Source organism: Hyla sarda, chromosome 5 (genome assembly GCF_029499605.1).
Source record: "Hyla sarda isolate aHylSar1 chromosome 5, aHylSar1.hap1, whole genome shotgun sequence".
In the NCBI taxonomy this organism is placed as follows: Eukaryota; Metazoa; Chordata; class Amphibia; order Anura; family Hylidae; genus Hyla; species Hyla sarda.
The window spans coordinates 268,445,929-268,465,879 of NC_079193.1; the positions used below are offsets into that span (position 1 = coordinate 268,445,929).

The window sequence follows — 19,951 nt, forward strand, 5'->3', positions numbered from 1 at the left end:
GGGGGGGGTGGAGGAATGTGACAAGGGGGAGATGTGAAATAGGCGGTGGGCATAAAATGGGTAGGTAGATGTGAAATGGAGGCGATTGGACATGAAATGTTGGGATTTCACCATTTTGTTTATTATATCGTATCGCATATCGCAAGCGCACATTTTCCTAATATCATGCAGCCCTAGTTGTAACTGTAACTTAAAGGGGTACTCCAGGGTTTTGTCAGCTCCGTTGGCCCCTGATGTCTCCTAAATACTTTTTCCTTGTTTGCAGCACAGACTACAACTCCCAGAAGTCAGTGCAGCTCTGTGTAATGGCTTACACTGCAGCTCACACACACTTTATTTGTCTTTTCTTTCAGACTATCCTTCCTCCAGCAATAAATCATGCTGGGCTCTGAATAGCCACTGAAGTCAGTGATAACATTTTCAGCAGAAAAATTGCAGCCGCTCAGTTGTGACTATGAATCTTCACTGCTTTTCTCTCACAAGCTCTCAAACAGGGAGGGGAGGGGATGTGTAGCTGTACTGCCAAGGCTCTAGACCAAACAAAAATCAGACAGAAATCAGGTGGTGGTGTCCTGAAGGGTGGGGCTAGTCTTAGTGAGGGGTTTACACCAAGACAAGGTGGATTTGAGAATTACATTTTTCTCTCATTTCCTGCCTGTTAGTGACAGCTGAAAAAGGGAAACTGCTATATAAAGCTAATGAATGATATTTAGACAAATGCATAGGTTGGTGAGAGGGAAAGGATGGGCTATGGGTTTAGTTCCCTGCAGTACCCCTTTAATCCTACACCAAAAAATAAGTGCAAGCTTACAACTAAATATGTTTGCTATGGGGATTTGCTTTTATTCTGGACAGTTCTTAAAATGGACAGAGATGTCAGCAGAGAGCACTGTGCTCGTGATGTCAGCAGACAGCTCTGTGTTTAGAACGGAAAATAATTTCCAGTGTAGTATTCAGCAGCTAATAAGTACAGGAAGGATTAAGATTTTTTAATAGAAGTCATTTACAAATCTGTTTAACTTTCTGGCACCAGTTCATTTAAAAAAAGAAATGTTTTCCAGTGGAGTACCGCTTTAATATATTAGAAACATCAACCAAATGAAAGTTAAAAAAAAAAAAAAAAAAGCAAAAGTCACAGCTCACTGGTAATAATTTGGTTTACGTTTTGCAGCTATTATTGTATAATATTCTGAGCATGATCTCACTGTCCTTGGGTCACATTTATCCTTGGACTTCATTTTCCTAAATGTATGTTTTACAAACTTCTTGTCCTCAAAGAATCAGCAAATGCTGCTAGAAACATGGCTGTATCTATTTCCATGGCTAAAAAATTTGATGTATGTAACTTCCTTGTGTGCTTGTGTCTAAGACAGGCTTCATCTCTCCATATAATTTGTTTATATGACAGTCTTGCTCACAAGGTTAGAACAGAATTTAGTCTTTTGATAGGGTAGACAAAATAGCCTTTCCCTTGATACATTTCTTGACGCAAGATAAGGTTTAGAAATAAAGGTTTCAGGTAAACACACTGAACCTTGAGAGTTTTGGCTTCTGTAAATCAGCTTTAAAAACATATTTTTTTGACTGGGTTTGACATTGCAATTCTGCTATCTGTGGAATGCCTCTCATAGTTTTACATAGAGAAAGTGACTTCTGCTTCACACAAATCCATGTGTAAAATGGCTGGTCACATTGCAGCATTCTGGGACCGTAGCCGGGTGTTTAGCAGGGCAAATGAGCCATGTGGTAAGAGGGGAAGACGACCAGCTATTTTGCCTCACCCTGCTACTGCTACTTATGAAATACAATTGGTGGCTGGAGTCTATATAGTGTAAGTAAAAAAAAAAAGATACTTACCTGCCCCCTCAGCTCCTGCTGCACCTTTTTCTTGTCTGCAGCTGCTCCTCACTTCAGTCTGCTCTGAGGTGAGAAGCTGGAGAAAGATCTGTCTGGTCAGCCAATAGGACACCAGTGTGGCCAGTGATTGGCTAAGCGGTAAGGGCTGTTTTTTATTTTTCAGCAAACAAAAAAGAAAATATAGCATTCAAACCCAGGCATGAAAGCACAAAATTAATCTGCTGACAATACAGTGACCCCTCGACCCATGATGGCCCCGACATACGATAATTTCAACATGGCCTCTCAGAGGCTATCGCATGTTAAAGGCAGCATCAACATACGATGCTTTTGTATGTCGGGGCCGTCGCATAAACGGCTTTACGGCAGCGCAGACTGCTTCAGCTGCTACCGGATAGCCGTTTACGGTGCCCCGTGTGGTCCGCTGACTATCACTCACCTGTCCTCGGGGCTCCGGCGCGTCCTCTCCGGGATCCTCTGCATCGTCAGCGCTCTCCATCGTCGTCATCACGTCGCTGCGCATGCTGTCCCATCATCCAATAGGAGCGGCGTGTGTAGCGACGTGATGACGGAGAGCGCGGATGCCGGTGAAGCAGAGGCCTTACCAGAACGTCAGGGACGCGGCGACAGCGATGGAAGGTGACATCCAGGGCAGTGGTGACGAGCGGTGATGGTCCGGAGCAGCAGGGACACGTGAGTACAACCTCCAATAACAGTGGTCTTCAACCTGCTGACCTCCAGATGTTGCAAAACTACAACACCCAGCATGCCAGGACAACCAACGGCTGTCCGGGCATGCTGGGTGTTGTAGTTTTGCAACATCAGGAGGTCCGCAGGTTGTAGACCATTGTCCTATACTTTACATTGCACGGATCCCTCAACATGCGATGGTTTCAACAAACGATGGTCCATTTGGAACGGATTACCATCGTATGTTGAGGGACCACTGTACATAAAACAACCAGTCACCAAACATTCAGCAAATGTGTTACTAACATGTCCCATTTTGAGTCTTCAAACCTCTGGATTCAAACTTCATCAGTAGTGCCAGTTCCTCAGAGCCTCACTTGCAGGCGCTTACCTAGTTTTAAAGCCCAGTGACAGGTTGTGTTTAGCACCTGTGCTGATCTGGAGTGGCCCAGAAAGGGGTTCAAACCTGCCTATTATCCCATAAAAATACAGGCAGATAACAGGACTTAGCAAAGTCCCTAGCAAGCAATTTTGCCAGGGACTTAAATACTTTTAGATTTCCCATATCTAATCCAGCTTTTCTTAGATGAGATATGCACTTCCTGAAACCTGGTATCCACATACAACAGGTACTGTTAGGACATAGTGTTCCCTGAGGAGAATTTCTGTCATACACACATTGTTTGAACATAAATACACATTAAAAGATCATCAGCAGTTTGCCAAGAAGTTGCCATGTGAGGTATTCATGTTTTAATATTCATATGTGCCAATTTCTAAAATTACTCTTCACATTTATTGTGTGTAGTACTGAATAAAATCTCTTAGGGGATGTTCACAAATACATATTTTTGCTGCATATTTCTGCAGCTGATTTTGCTACCTATTGAAGTTAATGGTTAGCAAAATCAGCTGCACAATATCTGCTGCAAAAATATGCAGCAGATCATGTACATGTGAACATACCCTTATAGTGTATCATTCAAGAATCAATGTCACAGTCAAGAAGCATTAGATTTGACAATGGAGAGAAGCATATGTCATTCTCTTAATAGGCACATGTTGTCCAAATGACTCTTTAACATTATGCACAGCCCTAAGATCTATGCCGCTGTGTCCCTTCTTATCTAGGCAATCCCTGGCACATTAGTAAGATATTAATCAAAATAGTGAATGAATAACATAATAGTAACTAATGGCTTTTTTTGATGGCAGCTCCAAACAAATAGGCCTTTTGTGCAGGCACCAATTAATCATACGAAACCTAGAATTCCCTCGATTAACTGTACAACTTTGTTCTGCCATATTACAATGCAATTACTAAAGCTGCAGAATTAGCTGATATTCAGCTGATATTTGTTTTTGTCCTATATGCTGCCACTTAGAGAAGTTGAATGTTATTTTAAGTAAACCCTATTTTAATTACTACAAAGTCTTCTTAAGCTTACACACGAAGCCTTTGTGAAATGTTGGGACACCTCTTTATTGGAGATAGATAAAGATAGATACTTCTTGCTGGCCACTTCAGAACTCTCCAGCGCTTTGTTGCCATCCATTTCTGGGGGCTTTTTGATGTATGTTTGGGGTCATTGTCCTGCTGGAAGACCCAAGATCTCGGACGCAAACCCAGCTTTCTGACACTAGGCTGTACAGTGCAACCCAAAATCCGTTGGTAATCCTCAGATTTCATGATGCCTTGCACACATTCAAGGCACCCAGTGCCAGAGGCAGCAAAACAACCCCAAAACATTGAACCTCCACCATATTTCACTGTAGGTACTGTGTTCTGTTCTTTGTAGAATGATGTGCTTTACCAAAAAGCTCTATCTTGGTCTCATCTGTCCACAAGACCTTTTCCCAGAAGGATTTTGGCTTACTCAAGTTCATTTTCGCAAAATGTAGTCTTGCTTTTTTATGTCTCTGTGTCAGCAGTGGGGTCCTCCTGGGTCTCCTACCATAGCGTTTCATTTATGAATGTCGACGGATAGTTAGTGCTGACACTGATGATCCCTGAGCCTGCAGGACAGCTTGAAAATATTTGGAACTTGTTTGGGGCTGCTTATCAACCATCTGGACTATCCTGCGTTGACACCTTTCATCAATGTTTCTCTTCCGTCCATGCCCAGGGAGATTAACCACAGTGCCATGGGTTGCAAACTGCTTGATGATGTTGTGCACTGTGGACAAAGGCAAATCTACATCTTTGGAGATGGACTTGTAACCTAGAGATTATTGATATTTTTCCACAATTTTGGTTCTCAAGTCCTCACAGTTCTCCTCTCCTCTTTCTGTTGTCCATGCTCAGTGTAGCACACACACAGACACACAATGCAAATAAGTGAACTTCTCTCCTTTTTCATCTGCTTTCAGGTGTAATTTTTATATTGCCCACACCTGTTACTTGCCCCAGGTGAGTTTAAAGGAGCATCACATGCTTGAAACAATCTTATTTATACACAATTTTGAAAGGGTGCCAATAATTTTGTCCAGCCCATTTTTGGAGTTTGGTGTGACATTATGTCCAATTTGCTTTTTTTCCTCCCTTTTTTGGTTTAGTTCCAAAGGGAATAAACATGTGTATAGCAAAACATGTGATACTGCAATCCTTTTCTGTGAGAAATGCTTAATTTTCTAGAAAAATTTCAGGGGTGCCAAAATTTACGGCCATGACTTGTATATCTATAGCAATGAGATTCAAGTATTAGCTAGCTAAAGGGTAGGAACATGCACAAGGAGCTTTTTTATGTTCTAGATATATTAGAGGTATTCAATAGGGATCCTTGAACTGGGACTTAAAGGAGTACTCCGGCGCGCACTATTTTCCTTTTATCCTGTCCGGGCTGCAAAATAAAAGAAAACACACTTTCTCTTACCTGCCAACGAGCCCCCGGAGCTCCGGTACACTCCGGTACAGGTGTTCGGTCCCTGGGCTGTATTCTTCTTACTTCCTGTTAGCCCAGCCCGGCACGTCACATGGAGCTTCAGCCTATCACCGGCCGCAGCGATGTCCCGCCTCGGCTGGTGATAGGCTGAAGCTCCGTGTGACGTGTCGGGCTAACAGGAAGTAAGAAGAATACAGCCCGGGGACCAAACACCTGTACCGGAGTGTACCAGAGCTCCGGGGGCTCGTTGGCAGGTAAGAGAAAGTGTGTTTTCTTTTATTTTGCAGCACGGACAGGATAAAAGGAAAAAAGTGCGCGCCGGACTACTCATGGGGTTGTTCAGTCAAACTTAATTTTTTCCATTGGCCCAGGCTGAAAAATAAAACAATTATTTTTTGCTTTTGTTTTTTCGTCTTAGATTTTGTGGTAAAATGATGTCCTCACGAAGTACAATTGGTGGCACAAAAAATAAGCCCTCATATAGGTCTGTAGGGGGGAAATTAAAAGCGTTAGGATTTTTAGAAGGTGAGGTGGAAAAAACAAAAGTGCAAACATATAAAAAACTTAAAGTTTAGTGTACTGTAAATAGTGACAGTGGCCCTCATTTACTAAGAAAATCGGGTTGTAAGTCTATCTTGCTTTCTTACCCGACTGCTTTTTTCCCCTGGTATTTATTATTATGTGGCATCCTGTTTGTCGCACGTGGGTTTTGTTGGTTTTGGTTTCCAACTCCTCTGAGCTGTCGGGAAAAAATCCACAACAATTCAACAAATTCGGGTTGGAAACCTTTATAAAGGTCGCATCCTGTCGCAGACTGGCGCATGATGTCTGCGACATGGCGCAGACAAAGATGCGACAAAAAAACCTGACAAAAGAGGTCGGGTTTAGATTAGTAAATGAGGGCCAGTATCTGAGTTAGTTGCTGCTGTAATGTCAGAGTTTCACCTTGTTAAATCCATCTCCCCTTTGTCCACTCTACATGTTTTTTTTTTTTCTTTTTGGGAGGTTAATGCTTTAGCCCTTTTGCCTCTGCTGTACACATTTTTCCTGACACTGCTTCTGTTCACATTGGCTTTTATGGTTTGATGTGGCATGCACATTGCCTACAGTCATTATCCCTCTCAGGAGATTCTTGCCTGCTTTTGTTTACCTTGAAAAATAATTTTTGGCATCTTATTCTTGCCTGACATTTGATGTATAACTGTTTCATAGGGCACAAAGCTATGCAAGTTTGATGGCAAGTTCATTGAAGGATTTTGAGAGTGTATTAAAGGAGCTGGTTTCTGGTTTTCAATTCCGTGGTACAAGTGTAATTTATTATAATAGTATTATTAGTCATTTAATTGCTTCTGTAGATACTGAATGTAGCTGTGAATTTGCTCAGGGTCCTCTTTTTCAGAGCATTTTAGCTTTTCAAATTCTATTCTTAAAAACTTCAAGACTTTGTCTTTTTTGTCAATGTAGACACACAGATGTATGTTTTAGGACATTTAATGAATACACTATAGTACTACGGTACATATTACTAAAACTTCGTAAGACTTATTGGGCTTTTATTTTTTGCATAGTGCAAGCAGCAGTATGCTGTCCAGTGTTTAGTTTTTAGATCAATAGTGCAAACCATGTAGTGTTTTTGTTGTATTTTTTATTTTTCTAAAATTCACCGTAATATAGTGTCTTTAACAATTTAACTTGTAAAATAGAAAAGCAGTAGTCCTTTGTAAGAGGCTCACTGCTGGAGCTGTTAGAAAATCATTAAGGAGTCATGCAGTTTATGTAAATGAGGTAGCTGTGCAACAAATAGATTTCAAAACCAAGCTTCCATATCCCCCTGTGATGTTCTTGACCAGATCACACGTGCCACCCCCGCGCCTTCTAAATCTGTTTGTCCTGTTTAGCTCAGAATCATTGTCTTGCCTTGTGTTGCTCATTATTTTGACATGTCCCCTGGCTTTTGCTGACCACCTGCCCTGTATTAAGGAGCATAAAACCCCCTCCTTTACCTACATTTGACAGATGGGACGCAGTTTACAATGATTTCCTTCTAGTATTTAGTTTTTTTGTGTAAACTGTATGATTTTACATATTCATTTACATCAGAACTGTTTAGCAAAAGTAAACCCACACAGTGTCCTTGACTATGCCACTCTGAGCCTAATACCCACCCATCAAAAAAAATTAAATAAAAAAGTAAAAAATACATTTCCTCACCCAAAGTGGAAAAGCAAGAGAGATTGGGGGGGGATGTGCTTTGGATAAGTAGGGAGACCACTAGTGGCAGGTTTTTTAAAACACAAAACATAGAGAACTTTTTAAACAAAATACATCAGAAAGATTTTTTTAATTTACCATAAGGAGTGCAATAGCAAAAATTAGTTTTAATTATAGTGCCTATTAAAATAGTCCAGGGAAGCCTAATAAAACACATTTTTCCAGTTTTATTATTGTCTATTCAGAAAATCAGTCAGATGAGCGGAAACTTAATTTTATTAATGGAAGTGACCAACCAGATGATGGGCCGAATTATACAGCCACGGATATGTATTAGTCATACGCGCCCCTCGTACACAACATTGTACAGAGCAGGAGCATAACCCCATTGCAAACCTATCCTGCTCTGGACGGTACATGGACAGAGTTGTCAGTGGAGAGCACTGTGGTCAGACAGAAAAGAAATTCAAAAAGAAATGTGAAACGTCTTGTGGAGCAGCTGATAAGTACTGGAAGGATTAAGATTTTTAAATAGAAGTAATTTACCAATCTGTTTCTTTTAGGCACCAGTTGATTAAAAAAATTAAAAAAAATAGTTTTCCCACCGGAGAGCCCCTCTAATATTAACATCTTGTTTAGATACAAAGATACCAGAGGACACCTTCAGAGGTCTTTTAGAGTCCATTTGGGAATTATATTGAGCAGTTTTGCTGGCACAAAGGGAATACATATTAATAGGCTGGTGGTTTTACTGTTTTGGATAATTGTGACTATATATCTCATATCTGTTATTCAATCCATACTTGCAGTCAGAGATTTTTTATTTGCTTTTTATCTTTTCTTCAAATGTTTGTTTTTCTAGTGTATTTTTTTTTCCTGTCAGGACATGGGTAACTCTTATGCAGGACAGCTGAAATCTGCCCGGTTCGAGGAAGCTCTTCATAATTCTATAGAAGCCTCCCTAAGATGTAACAGTGTTGTGCCATGTCCAGTATTCTCCCAACTTTATTTAAATGCAGAAAACTCTACTTTCTCTGCAGATGGTAAGTGAAAGCTTTATATTTTGTAATGTACCATTTAAAAGTTGCAGTACATACGGTAGATTATATAACATTGAAGAAAAATGTCAAAAGATCTGAAATTCTGCAAACTTAATTTCGAATAAATTGAACATAATGTATGAATGAGCAGTATGGAAACAGTGATATACTAGTCCATAGTTAATTGTTGATCTTATTGCAATGTTTGGAAAAGAACAGAATTTCTCAAGTTAAAACTTAAATGGGCATTCAAACTTTTGACATGTTGTAGAGTTTTGAGTGTTCAGACCGTTCATGATGGCGCGCTTTTCTCCCAGCTAGTATTAGCTAAGCAAAGAAAACTTGCAATGTAAGTCTATGTGATTGTTTGTCAGCTGCACTTTACTTGTTGAAACAATTTGTCTGGGTCTGAACACTCGGACCCCTACCAACCAAAACTTTTAACGGATCTCAAGGACATGTCTAAAGCTTTTTTTTAAAGCCACAAGTACACTTTAAAGAACTTTTTAGACAAGTGAGGATTGTAAGGTGTAATGTTAATCATGAACTATTTTGTAAGGCTATGTACGCACACTGTGTTTTCTAGCATATTTTTTTTCTTCTTCCATTTCAATTGTTTCAGTACCATTGTTTCTTGTTTAGGTGTTGATGTAAAACCAAAAGTTGAGGAACTTGAAAAGGATTTTGCTCAGAGGTACACTCAGAATGGCAGCCTGGACTTCTCGAACAGTCAGTCCATGTGTGAAATGGATGATGACGATGAGGAAGAGGACACATCCGATTCAAGTAGTCCTCCTTTGCCATATGCACAAAAACCTGCCCCAGAAGGTTCTTGTACTATAGATGGTAAGTGTATTCTGAAAAAAAAAAAACCTATATTAGGGCTGGGAGGTATACCGGTTCATACCGAATACCGAATTTTTTGGGCTGCTCGATATGAATTTTCCCCCATACCGCAATACCGGTTAGGCCCCTCCCCCTTCGGGAATGTATTATCAGCTCAGCGCAGCGCTGCGCTGTCCCCACATCAGGGAACTAATCCTGTGTGACCCGCCAGCGCTGTTCTGCCCCCCCAATTAATTATCAGCCCAGAGGGGTACTACTCACATATGTCAAGCACTGCCCTCCTCCTCTTTGTTGGGGGCCGCCGGCGATGGAACTCTATACTGTACGCCAGTGGTCTCCAACCTGCAGACCTCCAGATGTTGCAAAACTACGACTCCCAGCATGCCCACACAGCCATTGGCTTTCCGGGCATGCTGGGAGTTGTAGTTTTGCAACAACTGGAGGTCCGCAGGTTGGAGACCACAGGCGTACAATGAGTTCCATCGCCGGCGGCCCCCAACAAAGAGGAGGAGGGCAGTGCTTGACATATGTGAATAGTACCCCTCTGGGCTGATAATTAAATGGGGGGGAGCAGAACAGTGCTGGCGGGTCACATGATTTGGGGGGGGGGCAGAACAGCGCTGGCGGGTCACATGATTTGGGGGGGGGGGGTTGAAAATACCGTTATATACCGTGGAACCGCCGTAAGTTAAAAAAAAATACCGTGATACACATATTTGGTCATACCGCCCAGCTCTACCCTATATAATATATTTGTAAATTTAAGTGTACCTCAAGCTCTGAAAATAGTAATATTATGCAGTGCTCTTAAAAAAAAAAAAAAAAAGAAAAAAGAAAAAGTGTGTGTGTGTGTGTGTATGTATGTATGTATGTGTATGTATGTGTATGTATGTATATATATATATATATATATATATATATATATATATATATATATATATATATATATATATAGTCTGTCTGCAGCCACCACTGGGAGTGCAGGTCACTGCATACCGCTGAACTATAAATCCATTTTGTATTAAGCACTTCCTTAAGAGGGCAGGATATCTCCATAATGTTTTGTGTGAATTACTGGATTGAGAGCTCTCATTTAGAGAACACACACTGTTCTAAAGTATACATGGAATGTAGAATTGCTACAATAGTCTACATGTTTTAAGAAATTATGTTTCTTTTCTGCTAAATGCTTCATTCAAAAATACTTGCGTGTCCAAGCTATGTATCTATATAGAAAACCTAACTAGATTACGCTACTTTGATCCACTTTAGGGTTCTGCCAAGCAGGGAAGGATTTACGATTATCTTCACTCAGTAAAGAGCAAATTGAAGTTCCACCAGGCTTTCTTTTGGTTGGAGTAAAGACTCAGAGTCTCCCTGAACATATTCTTGTCTGTGCAGTTGATAAAAGATTTCTCCCTGATGATGATGGAAAAAATGCACTTTTAGGTGAGTGATTTTCGGAAATGCAACTTCCGCAGTACGGATTTGTGAGACGCACTCTCCTTATTCTCATTGTTACTGTGAAAAATAGTTTGTTTGTTTTTTAGTTAAAATATATTTGTGGTTTATATTTAGAGGCCGGCTTCTGATATCATAGCTTTTCTTATATAGAACAAGTCTTCTGCCTTGAACTGACACAAGTGCTTTTAACCTGTAACTACATTTTCAAGGTTTCTCTGGAAATTGCATCGGCTGCGGCGAGCGTGGTTTTAGGTATTTCACAGAGTTCTCCAATCATATTAACCTAAAGCTTACAACTCAACCAAAGAAGCAAAAGCACTTAAGGTATTATATTGTGAGGAACTCCCAAGGAGCACTCTGCAAAGGGCCACTTATCTGCTGGAAAGGTGAGTCACTTTACTTGAACCCTATAGATGTGAATTAACAATTTAGAGACCCTTAATAATTGATTAGTTTTCAGTTCCTACTGGCTCTAGTGCTCCACATCTTAAAGGGGTTTTCCCCATCTCATTAAGTTATCCATGCTCCTACACTCGGGATGTTCTGCGACCCTATGTACAGTATAGGGCCACAGTTATACCCATTCTTGGTATTGGTGGGAGTCCTGGTGGTCAGACTCTCGCCAATCTGCATGTCTTCTTGTAATAAATTTATAAGATGGGGAAACCCCCTTTTTAAAGTAAAAAATATAAAAACAATCCCCATTAGTGTACCATATTTGGGTATATGGACATTTTAAAGGCTCAACCCTCAATTAACTAAAGTTGAGATCTGGTAGTTAGCATTCTCACTGATTAACCTCTTCCATTATACAAGACAGCCGTCCCAAATTCCTTATGCAGCAGCCACTGCAGGGGTAGCGTGTGAATGAGTGGCCAGATGCGACTTATCTCTCATATCTCTCGTATTAGTGGGTGTTTTCTCTTATGAGACAGCCTCTTTATAGATACAAAATTTCTTGTTCCAATCCCACATTTCTTGTTCCAATTATTATTTTGATATGTGGTTCTGAAACATATGTTTTTCAAAATGTTCTATGTGGTGTGTGTGTGTGTAATACTAGCAGGAATGCGGTGGTGATTAATGGCCAAGTTCCATCTGAAATTATTATTTCAGCCGATCCTGGCTGTTTCACCTCTTAGATTCCACTGTCAAAAGAAGTAGCAGTATCTAAGGTCAGGGGTGTAGCTATAGAGGTAGCAGTCACACCAGGGCCCTGGTGCCTAAGGGGGCCCCAAAGCACAACTGTCCCATAAGGGACTAGTATTATATTTGGCATATGGGGCCCTGTTGCAGATTTTGCATCGGGGCCAAAAAAAAACAAGCTACGCCTCTGTCTAAGGTGTTTGATGGATGGGCTTCATTTTTCTACCTATTGATGTGGCACGGCACCAATGGGTTACACTGGCAGCTGGGGACCTAACAAAGGTCCCTAGATCTGCCAGAAAGATCTCTCCTATAAAATGTGATACAAATCATAGCTGTGAGTTTTCATTGATTGGTAATTTGTGTGTGTCGAGAAGTCACTAGGGAGCACTGATTAGCTGGGATCAACCACCATTAGAATGGCAGTGATAAGGGATGGGGCAGGTGATTGGTAGCCAGAGCTAACCTTTTTTCCAGATTCAGACAACCTCTTGTTGTAGGTTCATAAAGTGGTTTTATAAAAGAGTAAAACAGAACTATAATCAGCAAGTTATTGACCCACAAAAAAATAAAAAATAATATATATGTGTGTGTGTGTGTGTATGTATATATGTGTGTGTGTGTATGTATATATGTGTGTATGTATATATGTGTGTATGTGTATATATATATATATATATATATATATATATATATATATAATGTACACATTGCAAATTGTGCCCAAACTTCATTCACATTTCCATATTAATAAAAAAAAATGTGACTTGCCAAACTGTTTCAGTGAAAGTGTTTATTCTTTATGTTCGCTAAATCTGTTTTGTTGTGCTGCAACAAATTTTGCCTTATGTACACTTGCATATACCTTATTTTTTTATTTTTATTTTAAGAGCCTCGAAGTCGACCATTCCCTACCCCAACTGTAAAGCCAATTACTTCTGTCTCTATGACATCTGAGAATGAAAACAGTAATGGATACAAATCTGGATTCTTACATTCAGGTTAGCTTTTATCTATTTTTATCTATTTTTTTTTTCCTATGTTATTACACCAATAATCTTTAGAATAACAGGACAGAAATATTCATATGACAAGATTTTTTATTTTTTTTAATAATTCAAACAGTCTGTCCTCTGCAACAAACGTTTATTCATCTTGGAACATGTTTTTTTTATTTATTTATTTTGTTTTACCCTTGACTTTACAAATGTTTTGACAGAAATGCAATCTTATGTCTCAGCCAAAACATCTACTGCTCTTACTTCAAGTACTCCTCAAGATCTGTCTCGAAATAAGGGTATTGTGAAGCCACTACCTCTACCTGTCCATGCTGTAGGAAAAACTTTTCCTGCTGGTGAGTTTGCTTTAATTTAGGTGCTGGTCTAACATACCATGTAGCTTTTGGTTCTATATTTGTTGATTTCTTTCTGCTAGCATCTATTTCAATCCAAGCACCAGAGATCACCAATGGTGCCATGAATGGAGGAAGAGTCACAGTACTAAATTCAGCTCCATCTCAGCCACTTGCTCACTCAACTTCTCCAAGCCCAGGATGCATTGTGGGCGATAGTGGTATGGGTCTTTTACATCAACATTCTGTAACTGTACCTCTTTGCTATATATTGGTTGATATATGTAAATCAAATATTCAATTTATCCACCCTGTTCATCTTTACTCACAGGGGTAACTTTTTCTGGCCCACCAAAGAAAAGGCACAGAGGATGGCCACCTAGCTCCCCAGTTCAAGCACCAGTATTGTCATTTCCTTCACCTCCAGTTCGGCCAATCACAAGACCAGGTTAGAGGGCACAGACATTAAAATTTTTTGTTATAAGGAATGTTAACGGACAATAACTTTTTTCTTTAGGGGTTCAAATTCTATTATTGCACACAATCTGATTTCTGACCCATTGAGGACAATTTATCAGTTGTGACTTTTCACTCCCCTTGCACTTTCTCCCTAAGGATATATTATCAAAGGCACAAAATATGATGTTTTGGATGCAGCAAACATGCAGACCACATCAAAAACAGCGTGGGATCACTGCAAAAAAACTGTGCTCCCATGTGAACATAGCCAATTTAAAATGTGCAAAGTTTATCATATTGTTGCGTAATGGATGATGAATTTTGAAAATGTTTTCGTTGCCCTTTTTTTGTTTTGTTGAGTGAATGACATGTCTAAAACCCAAAACTAGAGAGGAGCAAAACTACAGTTAATGTGGCCAGAACCAAAACTATTGGCTCAGCCATTTATTAGTTTAGTCTGCATAAATCAGTACCACTTTCAAATCAACCTAAAGATAGGTGAAAAAGATCTTCAGTGAGATGAAGGGTTAGGAAATAAAACACTTTCTTGTTTTTTTGTAAAGTGATGTAGAGCTTAAAGGTACTATGAATAAATTCAATGGGCCTCTGAAATGTGCAGAAAACTAAATGTATTTTTTTCTCCTCCCCAGCCTCTTTGTCACAGCCTATTTTAGTTGGTGTTTTCCAGCCGCAACCAATTCCAGCTGGAGAAACTGTAATTGTGCCTGAAAATCTGCTAAATAACTCAGGTGTACGGCCTGTAATATTGATCGGTGAGTCTTCAAATAGCCAAAAGTATGATAAAAAGAATGTCTCGTATATTATTGTCAACAATATATATTTTATGATTATGATACACAATTACTTTGCTATACACATGGGTTTTCCTGTTTCAGGTTATGGAGCATTGCCATACTTCTATGGAAATGTTGGGGATATTGTTGTAAGCCCCTTGTTGGTGAATTGCTACAAGTTACAGGAATTGGAGAAGAAGGAGCTGGATCAGATGGGAGTGTCCAGCAGTCAATTCCTCAGTGTGGAAAATCTGATTCTTCTGACTATCCAGTACCTTGTGCGACTTGGTGAGATTCGGTGCTTTTCGTTTTTTTCTTTTTTCCTTTTTATTATGCAATCAGGGATTTATTTTCTCTAGCTTTACAATATTCCCACTTTTACTAGTTTACAAATATCCCCAAGTCTCAAAGAAAGTAACACCCTTTGCAGTAAAGTCTGAATAAAGTTTTCAGATTGTCCCAGTTGCACCTATTCATTAACCTCTTAGGGATGAAGGGCTTACAGGTACGCCCTTGCTCCCTGGTACTTAAGAACCAAAGGCGTACTTGTACGCCCGTGGGAATTTTGGTCCCCGCCGCGCGGTGTGTGGGGACCGGAAGGGGATGCCTGCTTAAATCACTCAGCAGGCATCCAGTGCAAACCCCTGGGGGGGGGGGGGATCATCCTAAAGGATAGGAGTGAGGTGGCAGGGGTGCCACCTCCTCCTATTCCCTGCGAATGGAAGGCCAAAGGCCGGGGGGGGGGGGTGGGGGGACTGGAGGCAGTTACCTGTGGGGACCGGGAACTGGCGGCAGAAAGGACGGCAGGCAAGTGGCAGCAACGATGTCAGAGGCAGCAGTGAGGATCGCTGTAAAGCGATCTTTACTGCTTCTCCTAGGAGTTTCAAAACTACAACTCCCAGCATGCCCAGACAGCCAAAGGCTGTCTGGGCATGCTGGGAGTTGTAGTTTTGCAACATCTGTTGGGCCACAGTTTGGAGACCACTGTGCAGTGGCCTGCAAACTGTCATTCCAAATGTTGAAAAAATACAACTCTCAGCATGTCCAGACAGTCCAGGCATGCTGGGAGTTGTAGTTGTGTAACATCTGGAAGGGTACTGTTTGGAGACCACTATACAGTGGTGACCAAACTAGTGCTCCAGATGTCAATTCAAAGCATGCTGAGACTGTCCAGGCATGCTGGGAGTTGTAGTTCGGCAACATCTGGCCCTTCAGATTTTGCCGAACTACAACTCCCAGCATGCCTGGGCAGTCTGGGAATGCTTGGAGTTGAAGTTTTGCAACATCTGGAGGGCTACAGTTTGGAGACAAATACACAGTGGTCTCCAAACTGTTCTCCTCCAGTTGTTGCATAACTACAACTCCCAAAATGCCCTTCGGCTGTCTGGGCATGCTGGGAGCTGTAGTATTGCAACAACTGGAGGCACACTGGTTGGGAAACACTGAGTTAGGAAACAGTGGTGTGGAAACCCTGCGGTAATCTGTTACCTAACTCAGTGTTTCCCAATCCCTACCAGTGTGCCTCTAGCTGTTGCATAACTCCCAGCATGCATGGTCTGTCAGTGCATGCTGGGAGTTTTAGTTTTACAGGGTACATTCACATAGGCGGGGGTTTACAGCAGGTTTCCCGCTTCAAGTTTGAGATGCGGCAAATTTTACGCTGCAGTGGGAAACTCACTGCAAACCCCCACCCGTGTGAATGTACCCTAAGAACACTACACTACACTAACTCTAAATAAAGAGTAAAACCCTACACCCTTACACATGGGGTATCTCCATGCTTGGGAGAAATGACGCAAAACATTTTTGGTGGCTTTTTCTCCCTTTACCCCTTATGAAAAAGGTAAAGTTGGGGTTTACACCAGCATGTTAGCGTAAAAAAAAATTATTTTTTACACTAACATGCTGGTATTGCCCCATACTTTTCATTTTCATAAGAGGTAAAAGGAAAAAAAGACCCCCAAATTTGTAACGCATTTTCTCCCAAGTTCGGAAATACCCCATATGTGGACGTAAAATGCTCTGCGAGCGCACAACAAGGCTCAGGAGTGAGAGCGTACTATGTACATTTGAGGCCTAAACTGGTGATTTGCACAGGGGTGGCTAATTTTACAGCGGTTCTGACATAAACGCAAAAAAATTTATACCCACATGTGAGCCCATTTCGGAAACTAAACCACTCATGGAACATAACAAGGGGTGCAGTGAGAATTTACACACCACAGGTGACTGACAGATTTTTGGAACAGTGGTCCTTGAAAATGAAAAATGTAATTTTTCATTTGCACAGCCCACTGTTACTAAGATCTGTCAAACGCCAGTGGGTGGAAATGCTCACTGCACCCCTTGTTACATTCCGTGAGGGGTGTAGTTTCAGAAATGGGGTCACATGTGGGGAGGTCCACTGTTCTGGCACCATGAGGGCTTTGTAAAAGAACATGGCCCCAGACTTCTATTTCAACCAAATACTCTCTCCAAAATTCCATTGTCGCTACTTCCCTTCTGAGCATTGTAGTTCACCCACAGAGCACTTTACATTCACATATTAGATATTTCCTTACTCGTGAGAAATGGGGTTACAAATTTTGGGGGACATTACCACCCATTACCCCTTGTAAAAATGAAAAATGTGGGGTAACATCAGCATTTTAGTAAAAAAAAAAAAATTTTTACGTCAAACTTCACCTGTGAGGTGTTAAGGCTCACTGTACCACTTGTTACATTCCTTGAGGGGTGTAGTTTCCCAAATAGCATGCCATGTGGGGTGTTTTTTGCTGTTCTTGCACAATGGGTGCTTCCTGAATGCGACATGCCCCTAAAAACCATTTCAGCAAAATTCGCTCTCCAAAATCCCATTGTCGCTCCTTCTCTTTTGAGCCCTCTAGTGCACCCACAGAGCACTTTACATCCACATATGAGGTATTTCCTTACTCGAGAGACATCGGGTTACAAATTTTGGGGGGCTTTTTCTCTTTTTACCCCTTGTAAAAATAAACATGAACATGTTAGTGCTAATTTAGTAATGTATGTGCATGTTAGGAATAAAATGCTAAATGTTAACTATATAATGGTTCTTAGAGAAACGCTATGAACAGTGTAGTATTTATTGATGCAAGAAATAAAATAACATAATATCTTAAACAAACATTTCTCCTGAGAAAGGGATCACAGAACTTTATTGTGGCATTCTACATCTCAACATTCTTGTATTGTTTGGTTTCTTCTTGTACACAGCACATTGAATGCTGATCTTCTTTAGCTTTGGGCAAAAATGTTCTTTATATGAATTGTTTTCATTCTTGTCCTTTTTAGGTTCAGATCAGATACCGATTCGTGAAGTTTTTGAACAAATTGTGCTGAAAGCATTGCAGGAATTTACTTATAAAGATCGCTCTATGCAGTTGAACTCTCCCGCAATGTCTGTGTCTCAAGCTCAGCTTCCATGGCTGGCCCGCTTGTCAGCCAGTGTTTCTCAAGATTTGGTTCATGTCCTTGTTACACAGAACTCGTTGGCAGAGGGCATCTCTGAGACCCTTCATTCTCTGAGTGATATGAAACCGCAGCAGAAACTTCCTGACTATGTAGTAGCAATCTGCTGTTCAAAGGTGCGAGGAAATGAATTTTGTGTGATTGCACTTGGTAAGTTAAATGTCTTAAGATGCTCTTAGATTTTTGAACAACATACAAATAAGTTCCAGTTATATTTAATAATATCAACAGCTTTTTACTGTTTTACACTTAAATCTTATGCCTCCACAATATGAACCTTTCAGTTGTTTGTCAGAATCACCATTTATAGAGAACCTGTATGTCACAATGAAGCTGATTTACTGAGTGGAGTGTAGTTTTTGTGGGTTTTTATACCCTACAGTTATTGTTCCACGTTTTCTTGCTTTTTTTTTTTTTTTTTTTAATATAAACACATGTTCAAATCAACCACATTTTGTGGAAACCTAGGAAAATATGTTGGGAGAAAAAAATTAAAATAAAACGGCCCCTTTTCAGATGCCACGCCCACTTCCCCGTGTCAGCCACACCCCTTTTTTGGGGTGTTCCTGAGTAAAAGGGAATGTTGGTCGGGTTTTTCCAAATTCTGGCGCAAATTCTGGCCCAGACAGAATTTGTAGCGCAATGTGCCATATTCTGGCACACAACCTGACAAAACAAGTTAGGTTTACAATAGTAAATCGGGGCCATTGGGGGAGATTTATCAAAACCTGTGCAAAGGAAAAGTTGCCCATAGCAACTAATCTGATTGCTTCTTTCATTTTGCAGAGGCCTTGTTAAAAATGAAAGAAGCGAGCTGATTGGTTGCTATGGGCAACTAGGAAACTTCTCTGGACGGTTTGGGATGAATCTCTCTCATTGTCTTATGCAAGTTAGAAGAGTAACAGGAAGTCCAACTGTGTTGTCACTTTTGAACTTAATTCTTAGTATTCATGTTTGCTGTTCGTTTCTGTAAGGTTAATTGAAAAGTGACAACTAATATAGCTGCAATTCCTCTATTCCACTTTTGCATAAAATAGGTGCCACAGCCAAACAGAAAATTACAATATCTCTGTTTAGCCTAAATTGTGAGTTACTTATAAATATACTTTATTTTTGCCATGTTGAGACTTCCTGTTTTAAACTGCCTACCATATAAATTTTTTATTCTTACCACTACCAGTTTTATTTTATTAAGATGAATTGCTGGCCACTTTCACTGTGTTGGAACATACACCACATTTGTTTCAGGGATGGGGAAATCCTATTGCCCAATGCTCGGGACATGTAGCCCCGGGGGCCGGGCAGAGGAATTTTTCATAGTATCGGGCAAGCAGGGCCGGACCAACTCTTCTCCACACCACCCCCCCCACCCCCCTTCTTTTTAAAAAAAAATTTTTTTTAAAGGGGTTGTGCGCTGCCCTGACTTTCGAAGCTCTGCTCACAGCGTCCGGAAGTTCATTACTCCGAACGCTGTTTGCGGGCTTCCGTGTTCGCGGCCGCCGGACGTGACGTAACACGCAGAGCCTCGTGACGTCTCGCCCGCCCCCTCGTGATGTTTCGCCCGCCCCCTCGTGATGTCTCGCCCGCCCCCTCAACCGCTGTCACGCCCCCTTCCCATAGACTTTGGTAGAGGGGGCTGGCGTGACATCACGAGGGGGCGGGCGAGACGTCACGATGGGCCGGGCGGGACGCACGCCCGGTGGCCGCAAACACGGAAGCCCG

The 19,951-nt window shown here is 41.0% G+C and overlaps 1 protein-coding gene across 7 annotated transcripts in view; it reads left to right on the plus strand.

Annotated features, from left to right (window-relative positions):
- The window catches only part of GREB1L (GREB1 like retinoic acid receptor coactivator), a 134,748-nt gene that overhangs the window by 50,133 nt on the left and 64,664 nt on the right, over positions 1-19,951 (plus strand). For 6 of the 7 annotated variants that reach the window (XM_056521683.1, XM_056521682.1, XM_056521684.1 and 3 more), the window contains 11 exons: positions 8,524-8,683; positions 9,323-9,526; positions 10,799-10,975; positions 11,200-11,376; positions 13,027-13,137; positions 13,356-13,490; positions 13,571-13,708; positions 13,819-13,935; positions 14,597-14,719; positions 14,843-15,028; positions 18,053-18,379. In XM_056521683.1, the coding sequence (XP_056377658.1) occupies positions 8,527-8,683; positions 9,323-9,526; positions 10,799-10,975; positions 11,200-11,376; positions 13,027-13,137; positions 13,356-13,490; positions 13,571-13,708; positions 13,819-13,935; positions 14,597-14,719; positions 14,843-15,028; positions 18,053-18,379 (1,852 nt within the window). In that variant the 5' untranslated portion in view covers positions 8,524-8,526. The remainder of the gene's footprint in view (positions 1-8,523; positions 8,684-9,322; positions 9,527-10,798; positions 10,976-11,199; positions 11,377-13,026; positions 13,138-13,355; positions 13,491-13,570; positions 13,709-13,818; positions 13,936-14,596; positions 14,720-14,842; positions 15,029-18,052; positions 18,380-19,951) is intronic. The other variant, XM_056521688.1, reaches the window with a different exon arrangement.